The 18454-nt window shown below is 51.8% G+C and overlaps 1 protein-coding gene across 12 annotated transcripts in view; it reads right to left on the bottom strand.

Annotated features, from left to right (window-relative positions):
• EXOC6B (exocyst complex component 6B) overlaps positions 1 to 18454 on the bottom strand; it is a 296107-nt gene that overhangs the window by 210013 nt on the left and 67640 nt on the right. For 11 of the 12 annotated variants that reach the window (XM_063157788.1, XM_063157789.1, XM_063157782.1 and 8 more), the window contains exon 6: positions 18037 to 18241. In XM_063157788.1, coding sequence (XP_063013858.1) covers positions 18037 to 18241 — 205 coding nt within the window. Of the gene's footprint in view, positions 1 to 16859; positions 16880 to 18036; positions 18242 to 18454 lie in introns of those variants that run through there. The other variant, XM_063157794.1, reaches the window with a different exon arrangement.

Below are 18454 nucleotides of genomic sequence, written 5' to 3'. Positions count from 1 at the left end.
AATGTCCATCCTGTGTCCCCTGCAGGAGCAGCCTGTGCTCACCCCATAGCCCCAGCAAGGGGAAGATGGAAAAACCTCTCAGGAAGGAAAAACCTGCAGTGTCTCCTCATAAACCTGGGATTAATGCAGGAGAAAGGACAAAGGGACACCAGCTGTGCTCCCCAAATCCATTCCAGGTTGCTGCAGGAGGATAATTAAATACATAATGGAGGGATGGCCTTGGAGGAGGTGAATGAGGTGAGCTCTGGGGAGATGGTTGAACCCTCCTTCAATCCCCATTCCCTTGGGAATGCAACAGAAGGGTTCAGGAGTGGGAATTCCATCCCAAACTTCATCCACGGATGTCCAGGGATGAGATGACTGAGGTGTCCCTGCTCCATTTCCATCCCACCTCGTGTTCTCAACACCCATTCCCTTGGGAATTCAACGGAAGTGTCCAGGAGTGGGAATTCCATCCCAAACTTCAACCTGGAGGCGTCTGTCCAGGGATGAGGTGACTGAGGTGCCCCTGCTTCATTTCCATCCCACCACGAGTTCCCTGCCTGCCTCAACACCCATTCCCTTGGGAGTTACACACAAGTGCCCAGGAGTGGGAATTCCATCCCAAACCTCAGCCATGAACACAGCCTGGAGGTGTGTCCAGAGATGAGGTGACCAAGGTATCCCTGCTCCATCTTCATCCCACCACGAGTTCCCTGCTTGCCTCAACCTCCATTCCCTTGGGAATTCAACAGAAGTATCCAGGAGTGAGGATTCCATCCCAAACTTCAGCCATGGACACAACCTGGAGGTGCCCAGGGATGAGGTGTCCAAGATGTCCTGCTCCATCTCCATCCCACCACACGTTCCCTGCCTGTAGGGATGGTGGGACAGGGTTGGAGCTCCACGGGGCTTTGCAAGCCCAGGTGGGACCAGGGGATGTTTCTGAGGTTTCCCTGCTCCTGGAGCCTGTCCAGCCTGGAAAAACCTGGCCTTTCTCACCCTCCATCCCCTCTGGAGCGAAACTCATCCAAACAGCACCTTCTGGAAGCCCTCCAGCTCCCACCAGAGCCAGACACATCAGCCTCACCTTGAGAGCCAGAATCCCGGCCCTGGCTGCCGACATTTCCCTCAGAATCACAAAAAGCAGCAAAAAGCATCTCCAAAGGCCACAGTACTCTGTACTGGAGCCCAGGAAATGTGGAAGGCATTAAAGGCTCACTTTCCCTGAGCAGAGAGGGAACACGGACCTATAAACAACGCCTTGGAGGCATTTCAGCAGCTCCATCTACACGGGGGCCTTTTTTTATGATGATTTTTTAAGTCAATCAGAAATCAGCCGGGCCAGGAAGCCGTAAATTCAGCTTAAAAGGGAGAAAAGCAAATAAAAGCTTGGAGGGAATGGGGAGGGGGGGAAAATGGGAATCACTGAAGGCTTCCAAAGCCTTGTTTGTCTGTGATAAAGCTCAGCTGTACACAAGCTGTCCCTCATGGGGACATTTCCCTGCAGTGGCACCATGGGGAGCGGCGAGCAAGGGGGTCTGTCAACATTTTATCAGCAGCAACTGTTCCCAGGGCTTTTTATGAGGCACAAAAAGCTCCTTTTCCTCATGGCTGCTCGGGATGGGGAGGCTCTGACTCAGAGCAAGTCATTGGGATTTAAAAAACCACATCACACAGAGAGTGAGGTTTGGTACAGGGGAGGGGAAGGGGAGAGGAGGTGGCACCCAAAATGTGGAGTTCTGAGGGGAAAAATGCCCCCCAAAAAGCTCTTGGAGGTATAGGAAACAAACTGGGGAGTCCCAGCACGGATATTAAGGCTTCATAAGGCAAGAAGTGATAAAATGAGAGAAATAATTCAATGAGCCAACTCATCCTGTCTTTATTTCTATATAAAATAAAAGCACAGGGTAAAATTAAGCCTTAAAGGCTCCAAGGTGGGCAGGGCTCTGCAGAGAAAATCCCTGGAGAGCAAGAGGAGAAGAGGAAGTTGGGATTCATGGAATAAAGACAGAAGGTGCCTGCAGGGGTGTCCAGCCCTTGGCCACAATCCCACAGGAACTGCAGGACTGAGCCCCAGAGCCTGGGGACACCTGGGAGCACTCCCAGAGCCCAGAGGTTTCCATAAACCAGGGAAGAGCCACGTGCAGCCTCCATAAATCCCATCATCCCTCCCTGGGGGATGGAATTTCATTGTCCCTGCTGGTGGAAGAGCTAATCCAAGTCTCCCTGGCTGGGATTTACCCACATTCCAGGACCATGATCCCACAGAGGGACCTCCCCTACCGAGGCCCTGCACACAAAGCTCAGGGCATGGACAGGAGACCTCAGCATCTTCAATCTTCATTCCTGCCATGAGTCCTTCACTCCTGCCAGGATGGAATTCCCAGATCAGCTGTGGCTGCCCCTGGATCCCCAGGAATGTCCCAGACCAGGTTGGACATTGGGGTTTGGAGCACCTGGAACAGTGGGAGGTGTCCCTGCCCATGGATGGGGTGGCACTGGATAATTACACCAAAAAGTCCACATTATGACACATAAATAATTAGTTATTAAGTTAAAAATAAGAATAATGTATGCATGATTTCTTAATTAGATCATTTTTCCTTAAAAGATGTTATCAAAATAAATACAGGGTCATTTTATCACTTATTAGTAAAATACTGTAAAAATCACAACCTACAAGACTATCGTAGAAATAAAAAATATTAAATATTCAAATCCAAACAAAAAATGCCATCTCAAACACTTTCAATCCCAACCCCAATAGAAAAAAAAAAAAAAAAAAATCACCAAGGGATTCCTGCAGTTCCAAGGGGTTTCCTGCAGGTTCAGGTTGGTGCCAGGATGGAAAAGGAGCTCAGCACTTCACAGGGTCTGGTCAGGACGAGGAAAATCCCACAATCCCAGAATCACAGAGGTTGGGAAAACTCTCCAAGGTCATCAAGTCTAACCTGTCTCATCCCTGCTCTGCATGTTCCAAGGCTGAGCTGGGACTCACAAATTCCCACCAAATCACCCCACAAAAAACCATCAGGGGTGGGAATGGGTGGGATTTAGGGTCCCTTCCACCCAAAGCATTCCAGGCTTCTGTGAAACCACCACATCCCAAGGAGCCCATGAAACAGGGCTGGCATCTGTGGGACAAGGATGGCACTGCCCAGGCAGGGCAGGGGGACACCTGTGATGAGGGTGTGATGAGCACCCCAGAGGAAAAGGCTCACAAAAGATCCCTCAGTCCCCATAAGGAGTCACCAGGAAGATGCAGGAACAATACACGACTGGTTCTTACTGAAAGACCCCAGAGGTTCTGCAGCCTCATCCATGGAGGTTTCCAAGGTAAAACCCTGAGAAACACCTGGCCTAAAAGTGTGAACAGGAGCTTAAATGAGACCTCCCCTGGCTGTGCCCTACAAACCAAACCCTCTGTTCCCTGAGGATCCTCCAGGCTGAAGTTCCAGCACAACAAATGGGGCTGAGCAGCCCCACGGAGGGTGGGTTCTGCGCAGTCATGGAATGGTTTGGGTTAAAGGGACCCTAAATCCCACCCAGTGCCACCATCCATGGACAGGGACACTTCCCACTATCCCAGGTGGATCCAAGCCCCAATGTCCAACCTGGCCTTGGCCACTGCCAGGGGATCCAGGGGCAGCCACAGCAAATCTGGCAATTCCAGCCCAGCCAGCAATTCCTTGCCAAGATCCCAGCCCAATCTCCCCTTTCCCAGTGGGAGCCATTCCCTGGCTCCTGTCCCTGCAGGCCTTGTCCCCAGTCCCTCTCCAGCTCTCCTGGAGCCCTTCAGGGACTCTGAGGATTCCCTGGAATTTTCCCTTCTCCAGGGGAACATTCCCAGCTCTCCCAGCCTGGCTCCAGCTCTGGAAGCATTTCCATCATCTCTGGGCTCTCTGCAGCAGCTCCACTTTGCATTTTTCATTCCAGGCCATGAGATGCCTCCCAACAGTCCCATGGAGGGTTCAAGGCTGCTCCAACCTTCCAGGTGTGTGTCCAGCTCCTGAATCCCAAGGAACAGCGCCTTTCCCTGTTCCCTCCTTTCCCTTTTCCCAGCCAGTTCTCCCCTGGGAGCAGCCCAGGTGTGCATCCCTGGCCCCACACGAGCTCCCTCCCCAGAGCAGAGCTGCAGTAGCTGCAAACACCAACTCCTGCAGCTGCACCAACAGCCCCACTCCCCAGTAACCCCTGAAAGGGGACAAAAACCCCAATTTACAGGGCCAGTGCCCCTCTGTAAAACAGCCAGGCAGGCACAGGTGGCTGATAAAAGTACACTTTAACAGCCACACTTGCAAAAGAAATTTTTAAGAGCGAGCAAAGCTCGCAGCCTTTTAATTGCATGTCAAACTCTGGGCTCTGAGACCCAAACCAGATTCCTGCAGCCTGTGCCAAGTGCTTCCAGATATTCCATGTCTGGAGCAGCTCCCCTGGCTACCAAGGGGTTAAACCTCAGCCTCTGAGGCCAGGGAGGCTTGAAGGCAATGCCACCAACCCTGAAGGAAAGCAGAGAACGTTCCTGCCAGCTTTGTTCCAAATAAAAAACGTCATTAAAAACAGCCCCGGCCACTGTTAACAGGAACGGCCCGACAAGGAGACGTTTACAAAGCAGCTGAACTTGTAAATAAATGGAATTAATCCCCAGCAAATTCCTTTGATCCACAGGACACGAATTCCCTTTCCCTGCAGAGCTGCTCATTAATAGCTCCATGTTCCACTTGTGTCACCCGCCAGCGAGCCCGAAGGAAAATGCTTCAAGTTAGAGAGATCTCCAGCTTCTCCTCTGCCAAGGGATTTCTGGGCACAAAAATTAGTCACAAAGAGATCTCCAGGTTCTCCTGTGCCAGTACATTTCTAGCCACAGATCTACAGTTTTTCCTCTGCCAAGGGATTCCTGGTCATGGAGAGACCTCCAAGCCCTCAGGTGCCAAGGGATTTCTGGTCACAAAAATGAGTCACAAAGAGATCTCCGGGTTCCCCAGTGCCAGTAGACTTCTAGTGATGGAGAGATCTCCAGGTCTTCCTCTGTCAGTGTATTTCTGGTCACAAAGGGTTAGGGTCACAAAGAGATCTCCAGTTCTCCTGTGCCAAGAAATTTCTGAACACAAAAATGAGTCACAAAGAGATCTCCAGGTTTTCCAGTGCCAGTGCATTTCTGGTCACAAAAACATCTTGAGGCCCTCCTTTGCCAGTGCATTTCTGGTCACAAAGAGATTGCCAGATCCTCCTCTGCCTGTGGATTTCTGGCCACAAAGAGATCTCCAGGTTCTCCTGTGCCAGTGCATTTCTCGTCTCAAAAACATCTCCAGGATCTCCAGTGCCAGTGGATTTTTGGTCGCAAAAATGAGTCACAAAGAGATCTCTGGGTTCTCTTCCGCCAGTGGATTTCTGGTCGTGGAGAGATCTCCAGGTTCCTCTCTGCCAAGGAATTTCCGGTCATAAAGAGATCTCCAGCTCCTCCTGTGCCAGTGCATTTCTGGTCATGGAAACATCTCCAGCTCCTCCCGTGCCAAGGAATTTCTGGTCACAAAGAGATCTCCAGGTTCCACTCTGCCAGTGGATTTCTGGTCACAAAAAATCCCCAGGGTCTCCTATGCCAGGGGATTTCTGGGAAGCCCCAGGAGAGGCTGATGAGCAGCAGCAGGAAGGGGGCACTGAGGGAATTCCTCACTCAGAGGCAGGTGAGACCCTGGGAAGGATTCCCAGAGCAGCTGTGGCTGCTCCATTCCTGGAGGCGTCCCAGGCCAGGCTGAAGCACTCTGGGACAGTGGAAGGTGACCTTGCCCATGGAATGGGATGGCCTTGAAGGCCCCTTGCACCCCAAAGCACATCAGGATTCTGGGATTCCTCTCAGCAGGGTGCTCACAGGTATTCACTCACCCAACATTTCAGACACAGACCAAAGGCAGTGTCCTCACAGCTCCCTGGAGCATCTGGAGATTGGGATGTGCCCTTGGCATCACGAGGCACTGCAGGGCCAGGGTTGTCCTGTATCACAGACATCTTTTCATTAAAAATCCTTTCCTTAAGAGTTTTTCTTCCTGAGAAACTGAGAGGCTTCAGGAACAAAATGTAAGCAATGATTGCTGCTGTGGAATGCAACAGGTGCATCTGTGATTGGTTTCATGTGGTTGTTTCTAATTAATGGCCAACCACAGCAGAGCTAGCTCAGACAGAGAGTCTGAGGCAGCTGCCTTTGTTATCATTCTTCTCTTTTCTATTCTTAGCTTAGCCAGCCTTCTGAGATGAAACCTTTCCTTCTATTCCTTTTAGTATCATTTTAAAGTAATGTATATCATAAAATAATAAATCAGCCTTCTGAACATGGAGTCAACGTTCTCATCTCTTCCCTCACCTGAAAACCGCTGTGAACACCATCACAATCCTGCAGGAACTCAGCCCCAGGGATCCCAACCAGGCATCCCCAGGAGCAGCCCTGAGCCAGCCCTGGGGGCTCTGCAAACCCCAACACACTCAAACCCCTCCCCAGCCCACCCCCTGCATTCCTGGGGCATCCCTGGAATCATGGAGAGCCCAGGGAGGAGACACCAGGAGAGCCCAGCTGATCCCAGTCTAGGCTGGGCCTAAATTCCAGAATAATTCTGTTGTCTTTCTCCTTCTCCGCACTGAGGTGGAAAGGGAGGGATGAAGACACAGCACCAAAGAACTCAGCCAGCACTGGGTGCACAGAGAGGTGACCGGGCCACCTTCTACTGGGATTCAGCCCCAAATCCCAGGAGAGGAACCAGCCCTGGCTGCAGGACAGGAACACATCTGCCACATCCATGTCTGGGCAGGGTTCTCTACTCAGGACCCAAGGAACCAAGCCACAGAGGTGGGAAGTTGATCCAGCTTTTCCCCGTGCTGTCACACCCCCCCAGCACCAGCTCCCAGTGAGGGTGACAAGGCAGAGACGGATTTTCCAAGTTTTAATGAAATGAGGATGGAAAGGAACAACAGAGGCAGCAAAGAGGCAAAGCAGAACAAAAGGAGAGGAAAAATCTAGTCCGGATTAAGTTGGAAATAGAGGGAAAAGTACTGGAAAAAGGAAGAATCCAGGAGATGTGAACCTCCATGGATGCATCAGCCAGTGGGAAAGGGGGTGTTGGCCCAGAGGGCAAATCAACAGGAGGAACAAATCATCAGAGCAATAATGATCATGGAATCATGGAATGGTCTGGATGGCAAAGGATATTCAAGATGATCCAGAGTCATCCTTGCCATAGGAACACCTCCCACTGTGCTGGGTGGATCCAACCCCAATGTCCAACCTGGCCTTGGACTCTCCAAGGGATCCAGGGGCAGCCACAGCAAATCTGGGAATTCCAGCCCAGCCCCTGCCCACCCTCCCAGCCAGGAATTCCTCCCCAACACCCCATGGAAGGTTCCAATTCCCACAGCCCAGCTCACAGAACCCCAAAGCAGCTCAGAGCCAAGAACTGCTCCTCTCCAGAATTGTCCTTCCTTTGCTTAATCCAGGGCTTTCCACAGACTTTGGGGATGTTCCGCTGAAGGAGAAGCCACAACTGAGACACCCAGAGCTGTGTCCCCAGCAGGATCCCAAGGACAAGGCGCTGGGGATGTGACAATCCCAGGAAACCCCAAACACTCAGCACTGGGAACTCTGATCCCCAGTGCCAGGCAGGAACAGCTTCCCAAGGGCTTCCCAACTCCTCTGGGAACCTGAAAACATGGAAAATCCCAACCCTGGAGCAGGAGCTGCTCCAAGAGGAGAGCTCTGCTTGTTTTTAACAGCCACACCAAGGGAAAGCTGGCACAGAGGGGATGGAGATCACCCAGGGAAGCAGCACAACTGGGATTTTACCTGCTTGGGGAAGCAGCACGAATGGGATTTTACCTGCCCAGGGAAGCAGCACAAATCCCTGAGCCTCTGCATTCAGGGAGGAGGTGAAGCACCAACACCTGCAGGCACCTCCTGCTCCTCCCTCTCTACACACAGGAGTAGTTTCTGCCCCAAACCTTCCCCCTCACCCATCCCAGCATCAGACACAGTCAATACCCCCAGACAGCTGCATGCCACAGCTTTTCCTCTTCCTTTTCCCATGATCTGGCTTTAGTTTTTCCCTACAAACACTTCCTAAACTCTTCCCAAGTCTGCCTGAGGCATGGGAAGGCTCCGTGTTCTCTGCTCCTGCTGCAGCACACCTGGAATGCCAGGGAAAATCCCTCCAGTCCAGCAGGATCATCTCCAACACGCTGTTCCCATCATCCCTATCCTTTTTCTGAATGTTTTTTTTTTTTTAATTCCTGAGTTTTGTAAGACCTGAGATGCCCAGAGGATGTTTCTGTGGGGGGTGTTTGGAACGGCAGGAATGGGAACGCAGCAGGACCCGCATTTCCCTCCCAAACCTGCAAAGGAAATGGGGCAATCCCCATCCCCAGGGGATTCAACATCCCTGTGGATGTGGCACTTGGGGACATGGGGCAGTGCTGGGCTCAGATCTCACAGGGTTCTCCAACCTAAACAACCCCACCATCCCAAGGCACAGGTGAGCTTGGCCCAGGTCAACACCCACCACCAAAATGCAGAGATTTTAAAGGAAAACCTCAAATCCCACCTCCCTGAAAATACAGGACCAGGGAATGTCCCTGGTGGTGCTGGAGCTCCTTCTACCCTGCTGCATCCCAGCCTTTCCCAGCTTCCTGAGGAACCAAAAGTGAGGAACAGCAGATGGAAACCCCAAATCGAAGCCACCAGGGTGTCCCAGCCATCTCCTCCCTGTCCCATTCCCAAAAACCAGCAAAAGGGAACAAAGCAGTTCCTCCTGGCCTGGAGGAACTGAAGGACATTTTCCCTGAAATGAAAGCTGTTCTAAATTTGCCATAGATGGGAATTGGAAGAATATGTGGAGAGGTTTGAATGACCTGAGCCTGACGGCAGAACTTGGGGGTTTTGCAAAAAGCCTTGGAGGGAAGGGAAGCCTTGGGCTGCTGCAGGATCCCCTCGGTGGTGCTGCAGCACCTGGCTGTAATTTGGCCCAGAGTGTCATGGGAAGGGCAGGCAGCTTGGCACCATTCCTGAAAAATGGAGCTACCGTTCCCTGAAAAATGAATGAGTATTCCCTGAAAATGGAGCCACCATTCCCTGAAAATGGAACCACTATTCCTCAAAAAAATGGAGCCACCAATCCCTGAAAAATGAACGAGTAATCCCTGAAAAATGAACTACCATTCCCTGAAAAAGGCGTCACTATTCCCTGAAAATGGAGCCACCACTCCCTAAGAGATGAACTACCATTCCCTGAAAATGGAGCTACTATTCCCTGAAAACCAAACCACCAGCCCCTGAAAATGGAGCCACCATCACAGCACATGTCCCAGCTGAGATGGCCACAACACACAGAGTATCACCACATAATTTCAGAAGGCTTCAACCCACACACAGTAACACTCACCCCACCAGAAGGCTTCAGGGGTCTGCCCGCACACAGTAACATCATTTTGCTTCAGAAGGCTTCAAGTATCTGCCCTTCTTGTCCTCCAGCCCAGCCTTTATCCCCCCATGCTGACACACCACACCTGTGTGCCCTGTGTGGTTGCCCAGCACACCTGGGCCCTCCATGGCTCATGGCTGTCAGTGCTGCTCACCTGCTTCCCACAGCTGTGCCCAGTTAGGGATGATTGGGGGCCACAGCCCCACTGTCCACCACCATAAACTGTGTGTCTGCAAACCACCACACCCTGACAATGGAACCACCACACCCTGACAATGGAGGCCCCATTCCATGAGAACTGAGCCAGCATTCCCTGAAAACTGAACCACCATTCCCTGACAACTGAATTACCATTACCTGACAACTGAGCTACCATTCCCTGAAAACCAAACCAGCATTCCCTGAACATTAAATCACCATTCCCTGAGAAAAGAACCACCATTCCTTGACAATGGAACCACCATCACCTGAAAACCAAACCACTGCTTCCTGAAAACTGAATCACTGCTCCCAGAAAAGCAAAGCATCATTCCCTGAGAACTGATTCACCATTCCCCAAAACCAGAACCACCACTCCCTGAGAACCAAGCCACCATTCCCTGACAAGTGAATTAGCATTCCCTGAAAATGGAACCACCATTCCCTAAAAACTGAGCCACCATTTTCTGGTATGGAAAACATGGAAAACAGCATTGGAAAACACGTGGAAAACAGAATTGCCATTACCTGAAAACTGAGTTGACATTCCCTGAAAACCAAACCACTGTCCCCTGAAAAGCAAACCACCACTCCCTGAGAACTGAACCACCATTCCCCAAAAACAGAACCAGTATTCCCCGGAAACAGAGCCACCATTCCCTGAAAATGGAGCCTCCATTGCCTGAAAACAGAACTGCCATTCCCTGAAAACTGAGTCACCATTCCCTGAAAACAGAACCAGCATTCTCTGAGAACTCAGCCACCATTTTTTGACAACCAAACCACCATTCCCTGAAAGTAGAGCCACCATTCCCTGACAACAAAACAACCATTCCCCGAAAACAGAACTGCCATTCCTTGAAAACGGAACCACCATTCCCTGAAAACTGACCCACCATTACCTGAAAACCAAACCACTGCTCCCTGAAAACCAAATCACCATTCCCTGAAAAGCAAAGCATCATTCCCTGAGAACTGACTCACCATTCCCACAAAACAGAACCACCATTCCCTGAAAATGGAGCCACCATTCCATGAGAACAGAGCCACCATTCCCTGACAATGGAATCACTGCACCTCAGCTGGCACAAGCCCAGCCCTCAGCACGGACCCATTTCCATCTCACTCCAGCCCCAGGGTGAATTCCCCGAGGATCAGAGCGCTTCCCTTCCTGGGGTGACTCCCAGCCCAGGGCAGGAAGGACAGGACAAAGCTCCCAGGAATTCCATGGCAGTGACATTCCTAAAAGGGGATTTTGGTCCAGCTGGCACCCTGTGCACGAGGTTTCAGGTCCCTCATTTGCAGTAAGGATCTGGTTTTGCTCACCTGGACCAAAAGCCAAAATCTGGGGTCGGGGTAGTCTGGGGTGGGTGCGGCACTCCGGCACTCAGAGTTCGGGTGTCCAGCTGTGACCTTGGCACAGCATTGGGATTTTGCCACATTCACCAAATGTTTGGCAGCTCCAGGTGAGGACCTGGAGACTCTGAGCACCCTGGCACAGCCCTTGGCATGGGAATGGGGTGGGATTTAAGGTCCATTCCCACCCAAACCATTCCATCTCCACGTCTGTGGGACACCAGGAATGCTCCCAAAACCTCCTGAGATTCCTCCCCATGTCCAGAGTCCCAGGGCAGGAGCAGTGCCCAGCTGGAGAGCACAGAGACATCAAACCCCTCCCCATCACCAAAACCACCCCTGGAATTTTTAAGAGGAGAAATCTGGGAAACCCCAGTCCATTTAAAAGGTTTATGAGCAGCCATATTTTTATTCTTTTTACTGAATTAATCACCCTGGGCAGCAGCATCCTGGTGGGAGCCATTCCCAGAGATTTCTGAGGTGATTCCATCACCTCTTCTGGCAGGGCTGTGCTGCCCAGAGCCCTGAGCTCCTCCACACAAAACCAGGCACAAATTGAGTTTATTGTGGGGTCACTCTGAGCTGCCTCAGCCTCACGGGATCCTGGTGCTCCTGGAGCAACTTCCCAGTCTGGAAATAAAAACCAGAGCAGGAAAAATCACAGTGCCCAACCCAGAAATCACAGTCCAGGCTGAGTGAAAGGAGGTTCACGGCTCCTCTTTCCCAGCTGAAATCCCAAAAACACAACAGCCATTCCTGATGGCTCTAAGGAAGGAGCAAGGAGTGCTCCTGCCTCCACCGGCACTTTGCCTAATTATTAATGATTAATTATTAATTCTGTCTCAGGGGCTCGAAGAGGTCCAAGGCCAGGCTGGATTTGCTCTGAAGGACGCTGGGATGTGGAAGTTGTCTCTGCTCACAGAAAAAGTTTGGAACTGGATGATCTTTAAGGCTCCTCCCAACCCAAACCATTCCATGATTGGAAGATTAAGGATTTATTTCTAACATCTCTGGATTTCAAGACTTTTAAAAAGTCTAAAAGGCAAGCACACAAACAGCTGGGCCAGCACATGCTTTCCCTGTAGTTAAACTTGGATTTTCTGGTGCCAGGGAATTTTCCAGTCATGCCCAGGGAATGTGGATCCACTGCTGGGATCCCCCAGGCCCCACGGCCCTTCCTCACCCAGATGCTGAAATAAAAAAGGCCATGATTTAGCAGTTTCATTTCTGAGGTCATAAAAGGAATTGAGAGGGATGCCCATTTATTAATAAACTTCCTATGGAGTATAAATTTTCAAGGCAGACTTAAAGGCACAGAATTCCTGTTAAATAAACAGCGAAACCTTCCCAGAACGCCAGGAAACGGGGAATAAAAAGCCCTTTTATGACAATAAGCACATTTGCACTGCAGCTCTGTGATGTGGGAGGGAGCAGAGGGGGAGCACGAGGAAGGGCAGAACCTGCTGAGATCCGCACAAAGCCCTCAGCACCTCCCCAGATGTGTCCTGCACTTCCAGACGCTCCCGCTCGCGTTTCCCATCCACGGCGCCAAGGGATCACATTCAACCTCAAGCTCCTGGCCTGACACTTCCCTCCAGGAGCCACTTCAAAAATCCTGCTCATTTCTCACATCATTCCCATCTCCTCCTGCTCCTTTTTCCTGCAGCTCCCATCCCATCCCATCCCATCCCATCCCATCCCATCCCACCCCACCCCTGGATGTCCCGGAGTGCGACCAGGGGGTGGCACACGGTGACAGAGCCCACAAGATGCCACCTCCTGCCTCTGGGGTTTCTCACACCGCATCTCCAGAGCCCAGAGAGTGAAGAAAACCCAGAAGTCCCAAACATCAAAGGTTGGGCTTGATGATCTTGGAGCCTTTGTCGGCCTGGATGGATCCGGGACGGTGACGGGAGCGGAGGCTCCGGCTCAGGGCAGACACTCGGGGAGGTTTTGTCTCAAAAAGCTTCCAGATCAAACATCAGTGGCAAGGGATGGATCCCCTGCCCGGAGAGGGCTGCTCAACACTCTTAAAATAACACATTTCGGGGCCAAGGCTTAATGAAAAAAAATAGCAGGGGCTTCCAGAGCCGGCTGAGGTTTTCATCCGGCGCAAAACAACAAAAATCTCCTCCCCGTTTTCCTCGAGGAGGCTCTGCAAGAGGTTAACCAGAGGATGCTGAGGGCAGAGCCCAGCAGAATTCCCGCTGTTCATCCAGCTCCTCCTTGCCAGGAGGAAGGGGATGGCTGTGAACAGCCCCTAAATTCTGGCAGGGTTTAATTCAAACCCAGGCAGTGCCTCCTCTCCATCTGTTGTTCCTCCAGTGGGACACAGCATCCCCTGCGCTGTGGGAGCCTCTTCCCAAAATCCTGCAAGCCCAGCCCGTGCCTGCCCATGTCCCTTCCCATCTCTCCAGCCCCAAGGATGCATTTCCTCTCCTAAGACTTTAATATCCCCAGCAGACGAGCAGCAGGAGCCAAGATTAAAAAGGTCTCGTTCCTAAATTCGACTGGAAAATCAAATTCCTGCTTCCCAAACCTGCCCAGGAGCAGAAACCCCCATCCCATTATCCCCAGCCCACTGTGGAAATCCTCCCAGCCAGCAGAGTGACCTTTCCAAGGCTCTCCTGCTGCATCCAAGCCTGGAAAACTCCCAGTTTTTAATAACCAGCCTCATTTTGCCTTGTTAAGGCAAACCCCCAGAATGGGAGCAGGAAGTTCCGCTCTGGGGGTGCCTCTGGAAATCCTGGGGCAGGATAAACCCCAGCCCTCACTGAGCAGGAGCTTCCAGAGGCTCTGGCTGAGCCCAGCCTTGGCACGGCCACAGCACAGATCCCAGACAGGGCTCTGTGACCTCTGGAAAACACGGAATGTCACCCATTCGGGAGCAGGGACACCCAGCATGGGGACATTCCCTGCCTGGAAAAGGCACCAGGACCCAGCTGACCCCACAAGGATTCCAGCAGTGCTGCCCAGGGTCAGCCAGAGCCCAGAAATGCCAGGGCTTATCAGGATAACTGGGATTATCAAGATAATTAGGGTTATCAGGATAATTTGGGTAATCAGGGTAACTTGGAACATGATCCAAAGTACCTTTTCGGAACATTGTTCCGGGCCAGCAAAAGGCCACCAGGCCGTGTCTGGAGACTGGGAAATGTCCCTGTGTCCCTTGGATCAACCTGTCCCAATTCATCCTGGATCAATGGTCCAAACTCCCCCTGGATCCAGCCTGTCCCTGTTAATCCTGGATCAGCCTGTCACAACTAATCCTAGATAACCTGTCCCAACTCCCCATGGATCAGCCTGTCCAAATTCATCCTGGATCAACCTTTCCAATTGCTTCTGGATCAACCTGTCCCAATTCCTCCTGGATCAACCTGTCCCAATTCCTTCTGGATCAACCTGTCCCAGTTAATCCCGGATCAACCTGTCCAAACTCCCCCTGTCCAAACACAGATCCCCGCCTACCCAAGCCCAGCTCTGCTGCTGCATCCCGGTGATTCCCACGAATAAACTGCTGCTTTTCCTGCCCTCTGGAAAGGCAGCACTGACACTTCTGGCTGTCCCCAGCCCTGATCCATGGCTGCCTTTAGGCTGGGTTGTTTTTGGCCCCTTACTCGCAGCAGCTCCATCCCCAGTGGCCTCCTCCACATGCCCGGCACATTCCAGCCTGGAGTGGGACAATAAAGGCCGGCCCGGATATCAGCACGTGTTAATGGGATGTAATTCAGGCCTGGAGCTCAGAGCCCTGTAAAAGAAACCCCACCAAAACCCAAACACACACGCAGGTTCACAGGGCCAAAGTCCAAGTGGAGTTCAAGTGTGCGCAGCTCCTTTCATCCACTCCAGGCCCCGCCGTTAACAACAGGATCTGGATGGCGGCGAATTCCCCCGGAATTCAGGTAATAAAACTCAGATTGGGCTAAAACCCAGGAGGGAAGGAGAGCAGGGAGAGCTCCTCGTGTGAGACCCCGGGAATGCCTCCCTGGGTCCGTCCCAGGAGGGGCTGGGAGCTCCCCCGATCCCGGGAGCGCGGCCGCGGCTGCGAGCGCTGCCGCCAGATCCTCGTGATTATCACAAAATGAAACGTTCAGCCCTTGTCAGCGGCAGCCCCGCGTTTGTGATGTTACAAAAACCCCATTTCCTCTCCCGTTGTAGCCAGGCCTCCTCCGTTCCCGCTGGTGAAATCAAACAATTTTAAAGGAATTTATATGATCCTAATTTAAACCGAATGGACGGAGCTGCCAATCGCGGCTCCGTGGGCCTCCCGCCAGCTCCGCTCCTTTCCAGAGCTCTGAGCACATCCAGGGAGGGAAAACATCCATCCATCCATCCATCCATCCATCCATCCATCCATCCTGGGGATACTGGGAGGGACACCCTTGTGGAGAGCATTTGTAGCAGACACTGGATAAATCAAGCTGCACAGCACTGCATGCGTGCCTCATAACAGCAGGGACACGCTGCCTTGGATGTAAAGAAGTTTGCCAAGATGTACCCCAGGAAAAGGGATGTGAAGCAGGATGTTCTGAGGATGAGAAGAGAAGAAATGGGGCAAAATGTTCTGCTGACACTTTTGCCAAGCTCCCTGCCCCTGCCCCTGAATTCCAGCAAAGCTGCAAAACCCTCCTGGAGGGCAACTCCAGAGCCTCTCCCAGCTCTGCTGGGATGAGATGAAATCCAAATATTCAGTGGGAGTGGGAAAGGCAATTCCTGATTTAAGGCACAGCCAGGGAGGTTCAGTTCATCAGCTCATCCTTCACAGACACAACCACTGGAAAAGGTGAGGGAGGCACCAGCCAAGTTTGGGCTGGATTTAAAATCAGTTTAGGACGCAAAATTCATGGAATTGCAGTGCACAAATTCCTGCTTTTTTATCCCAAAAAGTGGGGAATCAACACAATGTCTCCAGGTCAGCCAGTAGCACCAATTCCCTGGGCAGAGAAGCGGAAAATACAAGTGAAAAGTGGAGTTATGGGGAGTTGTGATGCCTCAGGTTTGAGCTTTTCTATTTTCAGGTCCTGTGCTGCTTTAGTGTGTGGGTCTGAGCTCCATATGAGGGGATGCCGAGCTCTGTGCACAGAGCAGGGAGACAAAACAATTCCTGCTCCAGCTGGGCACCAAGGACAAATGACCCAAATCTCAGCCCAGGAGCACAAACACCGTGGGCTGAGAGAGAAAAACAAGCAGGGTGGGACTGCCTGGGCTAAAGCTGCAATGGGACAATGAACTGCAAGGTGCAAATGGAGCAGAACTGATCACAGTGACAGATCCCCGGAGCGCTCGTGCATTTTGGGACCATTTTAGTTCATCTTGAGTTCATTTTGGGACCATTTTGGTACATTTTGGGTTCGTTTTGTGACCATTTTGGTACATCTTGGGTTCATTTTGGGACCATTTTGTCCATCTTGGGTTCGTTTTGTGACCATTTTGGTTCATCTTGGGTGCAGCCCTGGCTGGGCTCTTGTGCTGCCCAGGGTGGATCCATGGAGGAGATCCTTTTATAAATCCCTGCTTTAACTCTGTCCAGCCTCAGCTCTAGGGCAGCCTTCACAAGGCATCAGTTTCACCCCCAACTGCACCTCCCAGAGTGCCACAAAATCATGGAAAACTCTGGGAGAAGCCAAGGACACAATGGATCCTCACTTCTCAACAGCCTAAACTCCAGAATGAAACTCCAGAATGAAATCCAAGATAACACTCCAGGAGCAACCAGGGAAGGAACAACCACTCCTCACCCAGCAACAAAATACCAAACTCATCCCAGAGCATTGGCTTGGAGAAGCAGAACTTCCACACAACGAATGAACCTCCAACCTCTTCCCAAAAAATTGGGGACTCCCACCAAAAGCCCACAAATCCCACCTGTTTCATGGCGGTCTCACTGATCTCAATTACCACCAAAGGCCCCCAAATCCCATCTGTTTTCTGCTGGTCTTGCAGACCTTGTTTTCCACCAAATCCCACCTGTTCCATGGCAGCCTCACCTTCCTTCAGTTCCACCAAATGCCCCCAAATCCCACCTGTTCCATGGCACTCTGATCCCAATCTCCCCAAATGCCCCCAAATCCCACCTGTTCCATGGCACTCTGATCCCAATCCCCCCAAATTCCCCCAGATGCCACCTGTTCCATGGCACTCTGATCCCAATCCCCCCAAATTCCCTCAGATCCCACCTGTTCCATGGCACTCTGATCCCAATCCCCCCAAATTCCCTCAGATCCCACCTGTTCCATGGCACTCTGATCCCAAACACCCCCAAATCCCACCTGTTCCATGGCAGTCTGATCTCAAACTCCCCCAAATTCCCCCAAATCCCACCTGTTTCATGGCAGTCTCATTGTTCTCAATTCCCACCAAACGCCCCCAAATCCCACGTTTCATAGCGGTCTCACCGATCTTGTTTCCCCCAAAATTCCCCCAAATCCCACCTGTTCCATGGCACTCTGATCCCAAATCCCCCCAGACGTTCCCAAATCCCACCTGCTTCATAGCAGTCTCACCAATCTTGCTTCCCCCCAAATCCCACCTGTTTCATGGCACTCTGATCTCAATTCCCCCAAATCCCACCTGTTTCATGGCAGTCTCACTGATCCTGATTCCTCGCAAACACCCCCAAATATCCCACCTCTTCCATGGCACTCTGATCCCAATTCCCCCCAAATCCCACCTGTTCCATGGCACTCTGATCTCAATTCCCACCAAATTCCAACAAATCCCACCTGTTTCATAGCAGTATCACTGATCCCAAATCCCCCCAAATTCCCCCCAAATCCCACCTGTTTCACGGCAGTCTGATCCCAAATCCCACCTGTTCCATGGCACTCTGATCCCAAATCCCACCTGTTCCATGGCACTCTGATCCCAATTCCCCCCAAATTCCCCCAAATCCCACCTGTTCCATGGCACTCTGACCCCAAATCCCACCTGTTCCATGGCACTCTGATCCCAAATCCCACCTGTTCCATGGCACTCTGATCCCAATTCCCCCAAATTCCCCCAAATCCCACCTGTTCCATGGCACTCTGATCCCAAATCCCACCTGTTTCATGGCGGTCTCTCCGATCTTGTCCGAGTGCTTGCGGATGCTCTCCAGGAAGTCCTTGAGGTCGGACATGGAGAGCTCCTTGATCTCCTCGCGCAGCCGCGGGATGTTGTCCACCATCACCTTGCAGAAGCGGTAGTGGCTCACCTGGGGCAGGAACGTGTGCTCCAGGTGCTCCAGGGTCTTCAGGGCCGGGTAGTGCCTGGGGGAGCAGGGAAAGGTCAGCAATGTCAACCTGGTTTTTTAAGATTTTCTAAGCCTTCTGATGTTGACTTCTTCTAGTGAAACTTTCTCGCACACTTTCTGTAAATAACTCAATGTTATGCATTCCTGTATGGAGGAGGAGAAAGTTGGTGGACTGTTGGTTTGTCCAGTGGCATTGGAGAGGTGGCACTGTCACCCTCCAATCCACTGT

The sequence above is a fragment of the Melospiza melodia genome, chromosome 5, assembly GCF_035770615.1.
Source record: "Melospiza melodia melodia isolate bMelMel2 chromosome 5, bMelMel2.pri, whole genome shotgun sequence".
Lineage (NCBI taxonomy): Eukaryota > Metazoa > Chordata > Aves > Passeriformes > Passerellidae > Melospiza > Melospiza melodia.
The sequence above is the reverse complement of the archived record's forward strand: the minus strand, read 5'-3'. Positions and strand labels throughout refer to the sequence as shown.